Raw genomic sequence first — 14,639 nt, 5'->3', positions numbered from 1 at the left:
AAACACTTTCATTAGACTGTATCTAAATGCTGATGATCCTGAATATGAAATAAAGGATTGCTATGTCTTCTTTTCCACCTGAATTTTGTTTTAGGCAAGACAATAAAACAATCTGTTGTGTGTTTCTTACTTTATCAACATAACTTTGTACAGTTTGGTGGATAAATAAAAATCTTTCAACACCTTCTCATTTTAAATGTTTTGGATTGTTCTTAAATATTTAAGAAAAACATGATCTAAAACAACAAGACAAAGTATTTTTTTAAAGATGCTGTTACTTCATTTTCAGAAAGACAACTACAAGAAATGATTTTTTAAATGAGTCATAATCTCTCAAGTTATAAATAAAACTTACTCTTTGTTTTTATCGTTTAAGTTGGCACCTTTCCTTATCAATGCCTCCATAACTTGTTTCCTCTTAGGAAAAGGTGAAGCTGCAGTACAATGCTGTGGAATAAATAAAACTTGTAAGGCCATATGAATTAAATCTTATGTTCTTTGCAAACATTTAAATATTAAATGATACATGTAGGATTTTTTTTTTCTGAACTGGAACCAACAAACCTAATTTTCTACATGAATGTTTTTCTTTTATAATAAAAGGAAATGTTAGGCAGGTTTTGATTGATTTGTTTTTGCTTGCTTAACATCCAGTTTTGAATGTACTAGTAAGTGTAAATGCTCTTTTGTTCCGACGTTGGAAAGTTCCAGGCGGAAAGAACTAACTAGCCGAAAAGTTCCGGAGGAACTTATTAACTAGTTACTTTGTTCTTCCTCTGGTTTAAAAGTTCCACCGGAACAAAGTGACTAGTTGAAAAGTTCCAACAGAACATATCAACTAGTTATAAAGTTCCTTTTTGCCAAATTAGTCAAAACCGGAACTAACAAACTAGCCCAAAAGTTCCAAGGGAACTTATCAACCAGTCACAAAGTTCCATTTGGAGAAGTGATGCAAAGTAAAAGCGCAACATATTATATTTGAACATTTCAAAGGGAAACCAATATACTGATTACAAAAGTCAAAAAGGAACTTATCAACTAGCCACAAAGTCCCTCTTTGACAAATAAGTCAAAACCGGAACTAACAAACTAGCCCAAAAGTTCCAACGGAACTTATCAACCAGTCACAAAGTTCCATTTGGAGAATTGATGCAAAGTAAAAGCGCAACATATTATCTTTGAACCTTTTCAAAGGGGAACAAAAGTGTCTTATATACTGATCCTCATTCTTCCCCCACTTCATTATTATGGTACTTAATTCAGTCAGAATGTTACCTTCATAACGGATTAAGTTCTAATTTATTGTTATACATTAATCTGAAATTGATATTTTTAAAAGTACCAACATGAGGAGGGGGTATTCTTCCCTCTCTTGAGGGTACTATGAATACTAAATTTGCATGATAATGCAACTTATTCCGTTTGCTACATTGTTCTGGGACTTTTCAACTAGCTACTTTTTTCCGGAACTTTTCGACTGCACTCGGAATAAAACAACTAGTTGAAAAGTTCCGCCGGAACAAAGTAACTGACGGAACATAGTGGCTGTTACATAAGTACCTGAACTATAAATAAACTGTTATCACAGAGATATGACTCGCCTTTTTGTAATTTTGATAATGCAAATGTTGAAATTAAAATAGCAATACTTTAACATGTAAGTTATGCAAATATTCAAAGTCGATGAACCATGAGTGAAGGTACATGGCTTATCAATCCCCATGAAATGAGATGTGCCAATGCTAATACAACTGCATACCAAATACCACTGACTTATTATAAGTCGTTCCCTTTAAACAAACCTAAACACAAACATTAACTTGTAAACTATGTAAAATTTTCAAAGTCAATGAACCATGATCAGGGGTGGGGCTATATAATCTCCATGGAAATGATAATTGCAAATGCTAATACATTTGCATACCAAATATCATTGACTCAACATTAGCGGTTCATCTTAAACTGATCTAATCACAAACTAATACATGTAAACTAAGCAAAAGTTTCAAAGTCAATAGACTGACTGAGGGGGCGGGGCCAAATATTATACATGGAAATGAGATGTGCTAATGCTTATACAACTGAACACCAATTAACATTGGCCTACCACTAATGGTTCCCCTTGAACTGACCTAATCACAAACTAATACATGTTAACTTAGCAAAATTTTCAAAGTCTATAGACCATGACTAAGGGGGCAGAGCCAAATAATCTCCATGGAAATGAGATATGCCAATGCTTATACAACTGCATATCAAATATCATTGACCTACCACTAGTGGTTCCCCATAAATTGACCTAATCACAAACTAATACATGTAAACTATGAAAAGTTTCAAAGTCAATAGACCTTGACTGAGGGGGCGGGGCCAAATAATCTCCATGGTAATGAGATGTGCCAATGCTAATACAACTGCATACCAAATATCATTGACCTACCACTAGTGGTTCACCATGAACTAGACGTAATCACAAACTAATACATTGTTGACGCCGCCGCCGGAAACAGCACACCTATGTCTCGCTTTTTGACTCCGTCAAGGCGAGACAAAAAACCATTTAACTTCTGTTTATAACTCGTATTACCTATGTCTCATCTTAATTTTCTGTTTTTTTTAAATATTGATTTAACTGGATAATTTATCATTTTATTTCAAAATTTGTGTAAATTTTCTTAATGTTTTTTTTTTTTTAAAGATTAAAGATCTTATTCTCATGATTTCATATTTGAATCAATAAATTGCATGACACTTTGTGAGCTAAACCTTAGAACATGTTTAAATCTTCTATCACCAAATTTAATTATACTGTCTTAGTTTTTATAAAGAAATATTTTCCTCAAAACTTCAGTGGACAAAACAAAATTAATCATAAATAATTCGTAAGGGTTCCGCGGAACCCAGTGTCTCGCCTACTTTTTCTGTTAATCGCAGGCTCAACAAAAATGAGGAAGTAAATCAATAAAAATATTCCTCTTGATACTATCTTTTGATTGTAAGAAGCTTCTGTCCAAGTTTGGTAAAAATCCAGGATAACTTATGAATCTAATAAATGTTTAAAAATTTTAACTGCAGACTGAATGTAATGTTAACTGGAAGAAAACAAAAATTTCCTTCTAGATACTAGCATTTGATCATAAACAAGCTTCTGTCCAAGTTTGGTACAAATCCAAAATAGTATAAGAAAGTTATTAAAAGTTTTAAAAACTTTAACCACAGAGTGAATGTGTTGTTTCCTGGCAGAAAATCTAAGTCCATTTAAAAGTAAAATACGGAAAAAATGGATTTATTTTTTTACAAAATTTCCTTCTAGATACTACCTTTTGATCATAAACAAGCTTCTGTTCAAGTTTGGTACAAATCCAAAATAGTATAAGAAAGTTATTAAAATTTTAAAAACTTTAACCACAGAGTGAATGTGTTGTTTCCTGGCAGAAAATCTAAGTCCATTTAAAAGTAAAATAAGGAAAAAATGGATTTTTTTTTTTACAAAATTTACTTATGGATACTATCTTATGATCATAAACAAGCTTCTGTCCAAGTTTGGTAGAAACCCAGGATAGTTTAAGAAAGTTATTAAAATTTTAAAAACTTTAACCACAGAGTGAATGTAATATTTCCCGGCAGAAAAACTAAGTCCATTTATAAGTAAAATACGGAAAAAATGGAATTTTATTTTTACAAAATTTCCTTCTAGATACTATCTTATGATCATAAACAAGCTTCTGTCCAAGTTTGGTAGAAATCCAGGATAGTTTAAGAAAGTTATTAAAATTTCAAAAACTTTAACCACAGAGTGAATATTTGTGGACGCCGCCGCCGACGACGCCGACGGAATGTAGGATCGCTATGTCTCGCTTTTTCGACTAAAGTCGAAGGCTCGACAAAAATGTTTCTGTCTTTACTAAACATACCAATGCAGTTTCTCCTGTATAAGGATGCTTGAAGTTCACAACTTCTAAATATTTCTTCACTCGAGCAAGATCAGCTTGTCTACAACCTTCCAGTAATGAATGTCCTTTGAATTCATCTGTAAATATATTGTTAATGTCTAATAATAGTAATGTAAAATATATATCGTTAATTCCTTAGAATAAGGAGAGTAGGATATGAATTGCACTTATTCAGGGATAATCCAGAAATGTATTTTGGGGGTAGAAACTTTTTATATTTAATTCCCATCCATGTTTGAAATGTTAAATGTTATATCCTATACTTCTAAAGAAACATAACTCCAAACTAATTCTAGAGGAGGTGCTTACTCCTTTCCAAACCCAATAATATTTCTAAATACAAAACCTCATTCATTCGGGAACCTAAATCTTTTGTTTTCTGTGTAAAAATTGTGTGGACTAAAAAAATTATAAATACTTCTTTAACTTACATTTTAATCTTTCTTGAAGTTCTCTTGTAGGAGAAACATCTATAGCACTTTTAGATTTACAATTAACTAAGGTAGGATCAGATACTTCTGTAACTTACATTGTAATCTTTCTTGAAGTTCTCTTGTAGGAGAAACATCTATAGCACTTTTAGAATGACAATTAACTAAGGTAGGATCAGATACTTCTGTAACTTACATTGTAATCTTTCTTGAAGTTCTCTGGTAGGAGAAACATCGATAGCACTTTTAGAATGACAATTAACTAAGGTAGGATCAGATACTTCTGTAACTTACATTGTAATCTTTCTTGAAGTTCTCTGGTAGGAGAAACATCTATAGCACTTTCAGAATGACAATTAACTAAGGTAGGATCAGATACTTCTGTAACTTACATTGTAATCTTTCTTGAAGTTCTCTGGTAGGAGAAACATCTATAGCACTTTTAGAATGACAATTAACTAAGGTAGGATCAGCTCCATGAGCCAGCAGTAACGAACAAACTTCTACACGCGATTTAGATGCAGCTTCATGTAGTGGTGTAAACTGCCACAAGTCCATAGCATTAACACTTGCACCAGCCTGAAATATGACATTAATTGACCTGTTTAATGTTTAACATTGACATGTGATAGCATTTAAATTAGCAAAAGGTTGATATATTAATGGAATAACTAGTGATGAAAACTGACTGTAAAAGTCATGACATATACAAATACATCAACCAAATCTTGAAATCTACATGATCTAAGGCAATTCAGTTCAATGAAGTGCAATGTTTTACATTTTTACTTATATCTATTACAGCTGATTTAAAGCCAATTCAGATCTCTAATACATATTTTTTTTCTTTTGACACAAGTCAGGTGTATGTAATTAATAGTTTTTATTTACATTTACAGTTAGTCGTGTAATTATTGACAACAGACTGAACAACTGTAATGGTAATACCATTTTCATCTTGTTTCAGTTTATATTTTATATTTTAATATTTTGAATTTTTGCAATCAAACAAAAAATATCTGTCATTACATTACCAATAAACTTGGCATTAGAGGACGATATAAATAATGTTTCTATTGACTTTTATTCTACTTTTTGAACACCCCAAATATTACTTACTTTAAGCAGCATTTCTGTAACTTCAAAATGACCATAGGAACATGCATTGTGTAAAGGCACCAGTCCACTAAAAGACAAAAGTAACTAACATAAAGTTCTCATATTAGCATGTGAACATTGCATTATTTTCTGTGTTGGTAACATTTATTGATAACTTGATGTGTTTCTTCACTGACACATTGGTATGAAGGATAAGGAGATTCACTGTTGATCATATGACAAATCATTTGCTACTGAGTATGAATGTTTGAACTGCCAAGAATATTTTAATGTTCTGTTCATCATGTTAATAACTGAGTTTCTTTTAAACATTGAAATCTGACAAAAAAAATGGTGGTTTCTGTCAGATGTTATAAAATGTTGTTCCATCATGAGATAAAATTAGGGACAGTGTGACAAATAATGTGACATGGTTCTGCATCTGAAGTCTTGATGATAAATTTGACTTCAGCACTTACCAATGTAATAATACAGGGATTTAGTTACCTGAGGATAGACAAAAGTTTTGAGAGATCAAAATGAAATACTAGATTTGGTTTTTCCTTTATATTTGTCGTGATAAGATATTCTCACCCTTTGTCTTTAGCATGTACATCAGCTCCATGTTGGATCAATAACTGTACAATTCTCGTTCTGTTGTACCCAGCTGCAAGGTGTAATGGGGTTGACTGAAAATGTTTATTGAAAAAGTTTAACTATAAAATATTAAATCCATTTCATCATGTAAATAAGTACAGCTATTTCTAGAAAATTCATTTCTTTGCTTTGATAGTCAACTACATGATAGCAAACAGTTCTGTAGTTTTCCCTTTTGCTAAAATATTATCATGAAATGTTTTACAATGTTTCTGCTTTTTGTTCAATCCGAAATACATGTATTTTTAATGACAGACAGAATTGACCTTCAGGAAATAGATTAAGAAACATCAAAAACTGCTACTAGCTAAAGATATTATCAGTCTCTTAAACAGCATGAACAATAGATTCAACACACACTTCAAGGCAAAAATTCTTTTAACATGTACTAAAAGGTTGATTGATTGGAGCAATATCATCCAATAAAAAAACATATTTACAAACACAGTTTGCAAAAAAGACAGAATAGAGTCAATTTGTTCTTTATTTTTTTATTTATGTTGTTACATTTTTTTGCTTTTAATTTTTTAGTCTTGTGATCTGTTTCTTAATCTATGTCTATTTCCCTTTATTTGTTGAAATGCATTTTCAACTTAATTTTGTAGTAAGTTCTATAACAAACCTTCCTTCCATCACTAGCATGACAATTAACATTCAATGGGGTCAGTAAGGACATCAATTTTTCTTCATTTCCACTCCTAGCAGCTTCCAGTAGCTCATCTTTTTTGTACTCTCCTGAAAATTATCATTTCCTTTTAATTTAGCATCAACAGTATAAAGAAACTGTCATGTGTTTTGAATTTGCATATCTTTTATTCTTTTAATTATTAAAACACCATGCAATGTCTTGGACAGCTTTTTATTCAATAAATAAATGGAGAATGTGGCCCCATGGACACAGATGATGCCTCCTCTTGCATACAACATTATAAAGGGACATAACTCAAGAACAATAAAAGTGATGCTACCCAAATTTGTACTTGATCTTAGTTTTGTGGTAATAAGTATAGTGTATAGGTTTCATGTTTGGTTGGGGCAAACTTAAGTTACTGAACTGAAACTAAAAATTTTGCAATTTTTCGATTTATAAAGGGGCAGAACTCAATAATGGTTAAATTGACACTACTCTAATTCAATTTGATCTGTATTTTATCAGTGGAAGGCAAAATTAAACATTGCATTGTATAAAGCATTGATTGTGGTTGATTCAATTTTAATCATGGACAAAGGAAGATAACTCTAATTTTAATAAAATGCTCTGCTGGGCGCAGCTTGATACGACCGCAGAGGTCGAACCCTGAACAGTTGGGGCAAGTAAAGACACACCATTCAAGCTTGATACAGCACTGAATTTGGATTGTGATTAAATATTTGACACATCATAGGTTTCTGACACAGAATGAATGTGGTCTAAGAACTTAAAAATTTTTAATTTACCTATTCAAACCATATCATTATTATTTGCTTTTATATTAAAATCAGAAATAACCAATTTAAAACGGAAAATTTTAAAGCAAAAAAAAGTCCCTACCCCAAATTTTTTGAACCCCCTTATAAATCATCACCCCAAACTCAATCCCAGCCTTCCCTTTGTGGTATGGTACCTTGCAGTACAATTTCAGAGAGATCCATACACTTGAACACAAGTTATTGTCTGGAAACTAGAAAAATGCTTGTTTTTAGGCCCCAAATTCCTAAACGTTTAGGGCAATTACCCCCAAACTCAAACCCAGCTTTCCCTTTGAGATATGGAACCTTGTAGTACAATTTCATAAAAATCCATACACTTAAACACAAGTTATTGTCATGAAACTAGAAAAATGCTTTTTTTTTTTCCTTTTTGGCCCCTAATTCCTAAAATTTTGAGGCAATTACCCCCAAAATCAATCCAAGCCTTCCCTTTGTGGTATGGTACCTTGCAGTACAATTTCAGAGAGATCCATACACTTGAAAACAAGTTATTGTCTGGAAACTAGAACAATGCTTATTTTTGGCCCCTTATTCCTAAACGTTTTGGGCAATTACCCCCAAACTCAATGCCAGCTTTCCCTTTGAGATATGGAACCTTGAAGTACAATTTCAGAAAGATCCATACACTTACACACAAGTTATTATCATGAAACTAGAAAAATGCTTGTTTTTTGCCCCTTTTTTGGCCACATAAAATTTTTTGCGATCGTATAAAAATTACTTGAACAATGACATCATTGATATTTTTAGAAAAAAAAATGAAAAATTTAGCAATTTTTCCATTTGTAAAGGGGCATAACTCTAAACAGTAAAAGTGACGCCACCAAATTTCTGCAAACTAGATCTGTGTATTGTGGTAATAAGCATTGTGTATAAGTTTCATAACATTTGGTTGAGGCAAACTTGTTAGAGAACGGAAACCAATTTTGGGACGCAAGGATGTACGTACTACGGACAGACAGACAAGGTAAAACTTAATGCCCCCTATGCTTCGGCGGGGCATAAAAATGGTTTTATTTGTTTCAGTCACATGTACTATATATTTTGGGCATTCTAAAACATTTCATTGGTATTCATATATTGAAAAAATTGCTTACTTTAGAACAACACAACATAATACATATTCATGTCTTCATACATTTTTGTAATTTAAACTTTTTGTGTTTTTTTTTCCATCTAAATTTAGTGGTTGTGTCTTCAAACTGTTCTTTATATTTATGCTGATAATTTAAATAAGTAATTAATGCAGAGGATGTGATCATTCTGTACATCTGTAAATGTTACCATAAAAAGAACATGGCAGAATTTTATACGTTTCCATATATATTTTCAATTAAGATGAATTATTCACTATCTGTCTTGTATATCATTACTGACAGAACTTTATGATATAAGAAACAGATTTCTTCTATTAAATCAAGATAATGGACGATTATAAGAACCATTAGTTATGACACCCTTATCAATAATATCAGATAATAGTAGATAAACACCTATGTTTATTTACTTTACTTCCTCAGTGTATTGTTGGTCTTCATACAACTGTTGTCCAGCAAACATCTCTGATTAGGATGTTTGATAGACATCCTGTATGAAATCTTGTTGTATACATTCCACAAATGAATTTTCACTTTCCCTTTGAACCTCCTGTCATGTATTCTATCAATAAGCATGATAAGAGGGGATCATTTCTGAATTCTTTCCCTTATTTTTAATGAGGAAATTAATATTGCAGTGTTTTGCTCAATGTTTGAACTCTGTGAATGACAGGCTACACAGACCTGAAAAGAATTTTACAAACCTGGGCTGCTGGGCTTGTGGTTAAGCGTGAAGACTGCAGGTTACAGAAGATGCATACATACGATAATTTAATCCTTCCAAATTTGTTCAACCATAAATATTTGTCCCATTTAAGTACTTTTCATACCTGTTAATACAGCTTTTGCAGAAGGATCAGCCAGGTCCAGTGCTGTTTTTCCATCTGTATTTCTGATGTTGGCATCAGCACAATGTTGTAACAAAACTGAAGGAGAAGGTGGACAATTTACAGAATTATCTGGATAAATACTAGAAATGTCAGATAAATTAAAGTCATACATGCTATAACCCTGTGTACCAGGCCGTAGTTTCCCCTTCACTTTCATTTTCGATTTCACAGTTTCAATGATGAATAAGGTTACAAATTAATTTTCCATTTAAAATAAGGACAGTGAATACTAAATAAATCCATAAATATATTCGATACAAATATCACTTTTAATTCCTCTTTACAGAACACACTATGGAAAGATATTCACAGTACAAATAAATTCCATTTTTGCATGTATTTACTGCAGTTTAACACTGTCATAATCTACTTTACATCTTGAAATTCACTCATAATTTGTCTTGTTCAAAATCTGACCACTGGTCAAACACTGAACACCTTGAAGTGACAAACACCACTCAAAGACATTGGGTGACATGTGTCAGCAGGGCCATAAAACTGATCTGACATGCTTCAATGAACATGAATTGATTAATTCTTATCACCTTATATAACTCAATTATTAACCAATGATTGCAATAAAAACAACTGGTCTGTGACAAGTGAAATAAACGTTTAACTACTGATTTATAAATAGATGTCTTGCTGTCATCCCTTTCATTAACTAGCTGTTAGCATATGGTTTTATTTTGACAATTATTACTATTATTTTACCTTCTTAAGAAATGCCATTCACTATTATTTCTCTTAAAAATATTGAATCATTTCAGTTTAAAATACTCACTAAACTATTATTTTTTAAAACCATTTTAAAACAAATTATTTCTATGACAGATTTAATTGTTATATTTATTGGGAGACACAGGTCATTTCATTTATTATTTAATAAAACTTGTATTTTAAATTTCTATCATTAATATTTAATATAAAATTGTTTGGCCTCTTAAACATTTTCAATATTTTTATTTGAAGGATTTTATGTAAATGATATTCAAATAAAAATTAAACTTTGTCTAGTTGTTTGTTACTGATTTCATTAAACTTTTTGAAAAATGCAATTAATTAATAAATAAATGTACAAATTCAATGTAACATTGAAAAATAAAGTTTATTTTTTTTGTTTTATATATGATCATGTCAACTTTTAAGGCAATAATTTTGTATTGATGACAATTGTATTATTTAATTCAGAAACCTAGCCAGAGGGAAATCATGTATGACACTACTGTTGCCACTCACTATGTGTTAATCCAATAAAACATCTTCACAATCCAGACATTAATCAAATGAATGGACTGCTGGCATCCAAACATGTATATACTTGTATTTAAATTTTGGATTGTAACTCAATATATATTTCATATTTGTTTTAAGCAGATTTAAAATTCACTTTGAAACCAAAAAGTCTGCTATAAGTTTCATTAAAAACTTCCAACTAACTGAAAATGAAATTCCTTTTTGTCGAACCTGCGACTTTTGTCGCAAAGGCCAGACATAGCGATCCTACATTCCGTTGGCGGCGGCGGCCACAAATATTCACTCTGTGGTTAAAGTTTTTTTAAATTTTGATAACTTTCTTAAACTATCCTGCATTTCAACCAAACTTGGACTGAAGCTTGTTTATGATCATAAGATAGTATCTAGAAATAAATTTTGTAAAAAAAAAATCCTGTTTATCCGTATTTTACTCATAAATGGACTTAGTTTTTCTGCCAGTTAACATTACATTCACTCTGTGGTTAAAGTTTTTCAAATTTTAATAACTTTCTTAAACTATCCTGGATTTGTACCAAACTTGGACAGAAGCTTGTTTATGATCAAAAGCTAGTATCTAGAAGGAAATTTAGTAAAAATTTATTTCTTGTTTTTTCATATATTACTAATAAATGGACTTAAAATTACGTACAGTCTGCAGTTAAAGTTTTTAAAACATTTATTAGATTCATAAATTTTCTTGGATTTTTACCAAACTTGAACAGAACTTCTTACAATCAAAATATAGTATCTAGAGGAAAATTTTTAAGAATTTTTTTCCCCATTTTTGTTGAGCCTGCGACTAACAGCAAAAGTAGGCGAGACACTGGGTTCCGGGGAACCCTTACGAATTTATAGTCAAAGAAAAGGAATGAGGGAGATTTAAGGAATAAAGGTACTTTATTTGAAGATACAAATTTTACATGGACTGCGATTACGCAATGTTCTTGCCCATGACTTCAACAGTGGAATTGATATAAGACGCCATCCAATCAAAATTGGTGTTACATGCTTAATTGCATTAGAATATAAAATATCACATAAATTTCAAGAAAACAGATATTCTTTAAACCCATTTGACAATGTATTCCCATGAATTTTTCGAGATAAATAAGGGCATAACTCTTGAAAAGTGAATACCAAAGCCATCAAAAACAAACTTCGCTAGCATTTTTTGGTTTTCCTTGAGAGAGGTTCTGATTTAACTTAATGAATCTGGTATACCGTATTTAGTGCATACAAGGCAGAATAAACACAAAATGTTTTTAAGAATTTCTTATTTTTTAATGTATAAATAGCAGTCAATTGTTAATTTTAACAAAAAAATTAGTGGGTACAACATTTATGGATTAATTATATGATGTTGGCACCAAAAATCATACTGAAATAAGTTTTTATTTCTATTTTGGCACCTGAAATTATCTGGGGCAGACATTTGGACCATGAATGCCAAAATATTTGTCTGATCCACAGTATATTTGTTGGATTTGTCGGACAATCCAGGCATATTATGAGTTCAAAAAATTGTCAAATGGTACTTTAATACTTAAAAGATGCTATTCCAAAGATTTTTTAACTAAGGGACATCACTCTTTAACAGTAAACAGTGGCGTAGATAGGCCATTTTTAAGTGTTTGCCTGAACCTCGGCAAGGGGTCTGAGGGTCCCAGCAGGTCGAGGTCAAAACACCTCCTGGTAGTGGGTTTCGAGGGGGCTAAGCCCCTGGAAGCTAACAAGTTATCGAGAATGAGATACCATTTCGGTCATCAAAAGCAACATACTTTAGACTCTTAAGAGTCTTATTTGTTTATTTTTTATGTTTAATTTATTCATTGTGTTGATTTGGAATCAAATGGTCATTGGTTTTAGTAAAACATATACATGTTCAAATCTTTTACTGTAAAATGTGTTAAAATGGAGCTGTTGGGTAAAGCAATCAATCGACAAAAAATCTAAAACTTTAGAAATAGTAAAAAACTCCTTTTAACAGTAAAATATGGGGAAATTAAAAATATATTTTCATCTTTATGCTCTGGATACTCTTTTGATCATAAAAAGCCTCAGTCCAACTTCTGAAAAATTTTATGAAGGTTTGACAAAGTTATTGATATTTAAAAAAAAACTTTAACCACATTATGAACCTAAATGTTGATGTCGCCGTTGAATCTAGGATCGCTATGTCTCGCTTTTGCGGGCTCAACAAAAAATACAAACAACATATTGAAACTAAATAAAAGGAAAGTGAGTAGAATCCACAGTAGATTCAGACTTTGACAAAAAATGAACAAATATATAGTATGATACCATTTGACTGAAAAGTAAAGTTTGTCACTTAAACTGCAATTACAAGCCATTGAACTGTTGAAGAAAGAATTACAAGGCCGATGTGCTTTTAACCAGTTCTTTTTATTTTTACAAAAGTTCAAGTGCACGCCTGAGCGTTTAGACCAGACGTAGCTATGCTTCTGCTAAATGCTAAAAACATCAAAACTTGACCTATATTAAATAATTATAAATATGGTCCATGATATTGTGTTTAAACTAGGACCAATAGATAATTCAATGTTTTAGTCCTAGGTTTAAATTTCAAAAACATTTGGGCAAGCTGTACTTTAATTACCATTAAGAAAAGAATAAAAAAAAATGCTGTTTATAAAAGAAGAGGACATTTTGGTGTTGGTCATCAACTGAAAATTATTACTCACATAAAAAGTTTGAAACTTTACATTTGTATTTAAATAATTGAAATTAAGGATAAATAATTAAGAAAAGAGCTTGCTGCTAAAATAAAAGCCATTAGAAAAATGTATAAAAAATATCAGAAATAACAACTCACCTATACAAACATCAATTTTCCCTTTGATAGCAGCTTCATGAAGAGGTGTGTAATTCCAATTGTCTCTTGCATTAGCATCTCCGCCACTTCTTAGCAATAGCTGAACAACCTCAGCATGTCCAAAGGAGCAGGCGTTATGAAGGGGAATCAATCCACCATCATCTTTAGCATGGACACTAGCACCACATTCAAGAAGATGCTCTACTACATCCTTTCTACCAAACCCTGTAATGTATAAAAATGATAATTTTTATCTACATGTACTCATTCTAAAATAATTATTTATAATATTGCATGTGACTGGTAAAGTGGTAAATTCAAAGGTTTACTGAATACAGTTTTGTTATTTGATTGTTTTAGAAAGAGGGAGGGGTCTTTTACCATCAAACAAAACAAGTGGCCTGTGATATGCAAAATTATATTAGAACACATTTAGTTGGTTTTCAATATTTTCAGTTTTCTACCATTTTTTAAGGAGAAAGTCTGTTTTTAACTCCAGTATTAAATTTAAGTCTTATTACTGTAAGGAGCTTGAAAAGGGTATGGTGGTTAAAGGTGGGGGCGATTTCCAAAATTCAAATGTTGAAACGAAAACAAACCTGCAGCGAAATGGAGAGGAGACGACTTCCGCCCTGCTGTATCTTTTGAGTTCACATTGTGACAATTGACTAGCTTCTTTACTTTGTTCAAATCTCCATTTCTGCAAGCTTCGAAAAGTTCTCTTCCAGGATCATTATGAGACGGAGAACCTCCTATTTCACTCTGAAGAAGCGAGCGACGGGTTGTCGCCATCTCCAATTTTCATAATTCTCGCAAGCTATCGCCAGATGCGAGACAAATTGAATAAAGGAGAGATTTCATTTATCATAAAAATTCCCTACATTTCACTAATTTCAGATTTGAAAATACGATATTGTTAAATATAAATCAATATTTATTTAAAATTAAACATT

At 31.6% G+C, this 14,639-nt stretch overlaps 1 protein-coding gene across 3 annotated transcripts in view; it reads right to left on the bottom strand.

Annotated features, from left to right (window-relative positions):
* The window catches only part of LOC127735674 (poly [ADP-ribose] polymerase tankyrase-1-like), a 39,491-nt gene extending 24,983 nt beyond the window's left edge, over positions 1 to 14,508 (bottom strand). For all 3 annotated transcript variants that reach the window (XR_007998554.1, XM_052245926.1, XM_052245927.1), the window contains exons 1-9: positions 14,286 to 14,508; positions 13,687 to 13,911; positions 9,537 to 9,632; positions 6,762 to 6,874; positions 6,077 to 6,171; positions 5,504 to 5,570; positions 4,777 to 4,963; positions 3,915 to 4,030; positions 356 to 447 (exon numbers count right to left, since the gene is read on the bottom strand). Coding sequence is in view for 2 of the 3 variants with exons in the window: in XM_052245926.1 (XP_052101886.1) it covers positions 356 to 447; positions 3,915 to 4,030; positions 4,777 to 4,963; positions 5,504 to 5,570; positions 6,077 to 6,171; positions 6,762 to 6,874; positions 9,537 to 9,632; positions 13,687 to 13,911; positions 14,286 to 14,478 (1,184 nt within the window). In the remaining variant the exon portion in view is untranslated. The remainder of the gene's footprint in view (positions 1 to 355; positions 448 to 3,914; positions 4,031 to 4,776; positions 4,964 to 5,503; positions 5,571 to 6,076; positions 6,172 to 6,761; positions 6,875 to 9,536; positions 9,633 to 13,686; positions 13,912 to 14,285) is intronic.
* Between the last annotated feature and the right edge of the window lie 131 nt (positions 14,509 to 14,639).

This window comes from Mytilus californianus, unplaced genomic scaffold (genome assembly GCF_021869535.1).
Source record: "Mytilus californianus isolate M0D057914Y unplaced genomic scaffold, xbMytCali1.0.p SCAF_3, whole genome shotgun sequence".
Classification (NCBI taxonomy): Eukaryota; Metazoa; Mollusca; class Bivalvia; order Mytilida; family Mytilidae; genus Mytilus; species Mytilus californianus.
This window is presented reverse-complemented; position numbering and strand designations above follow the sequence as displayed.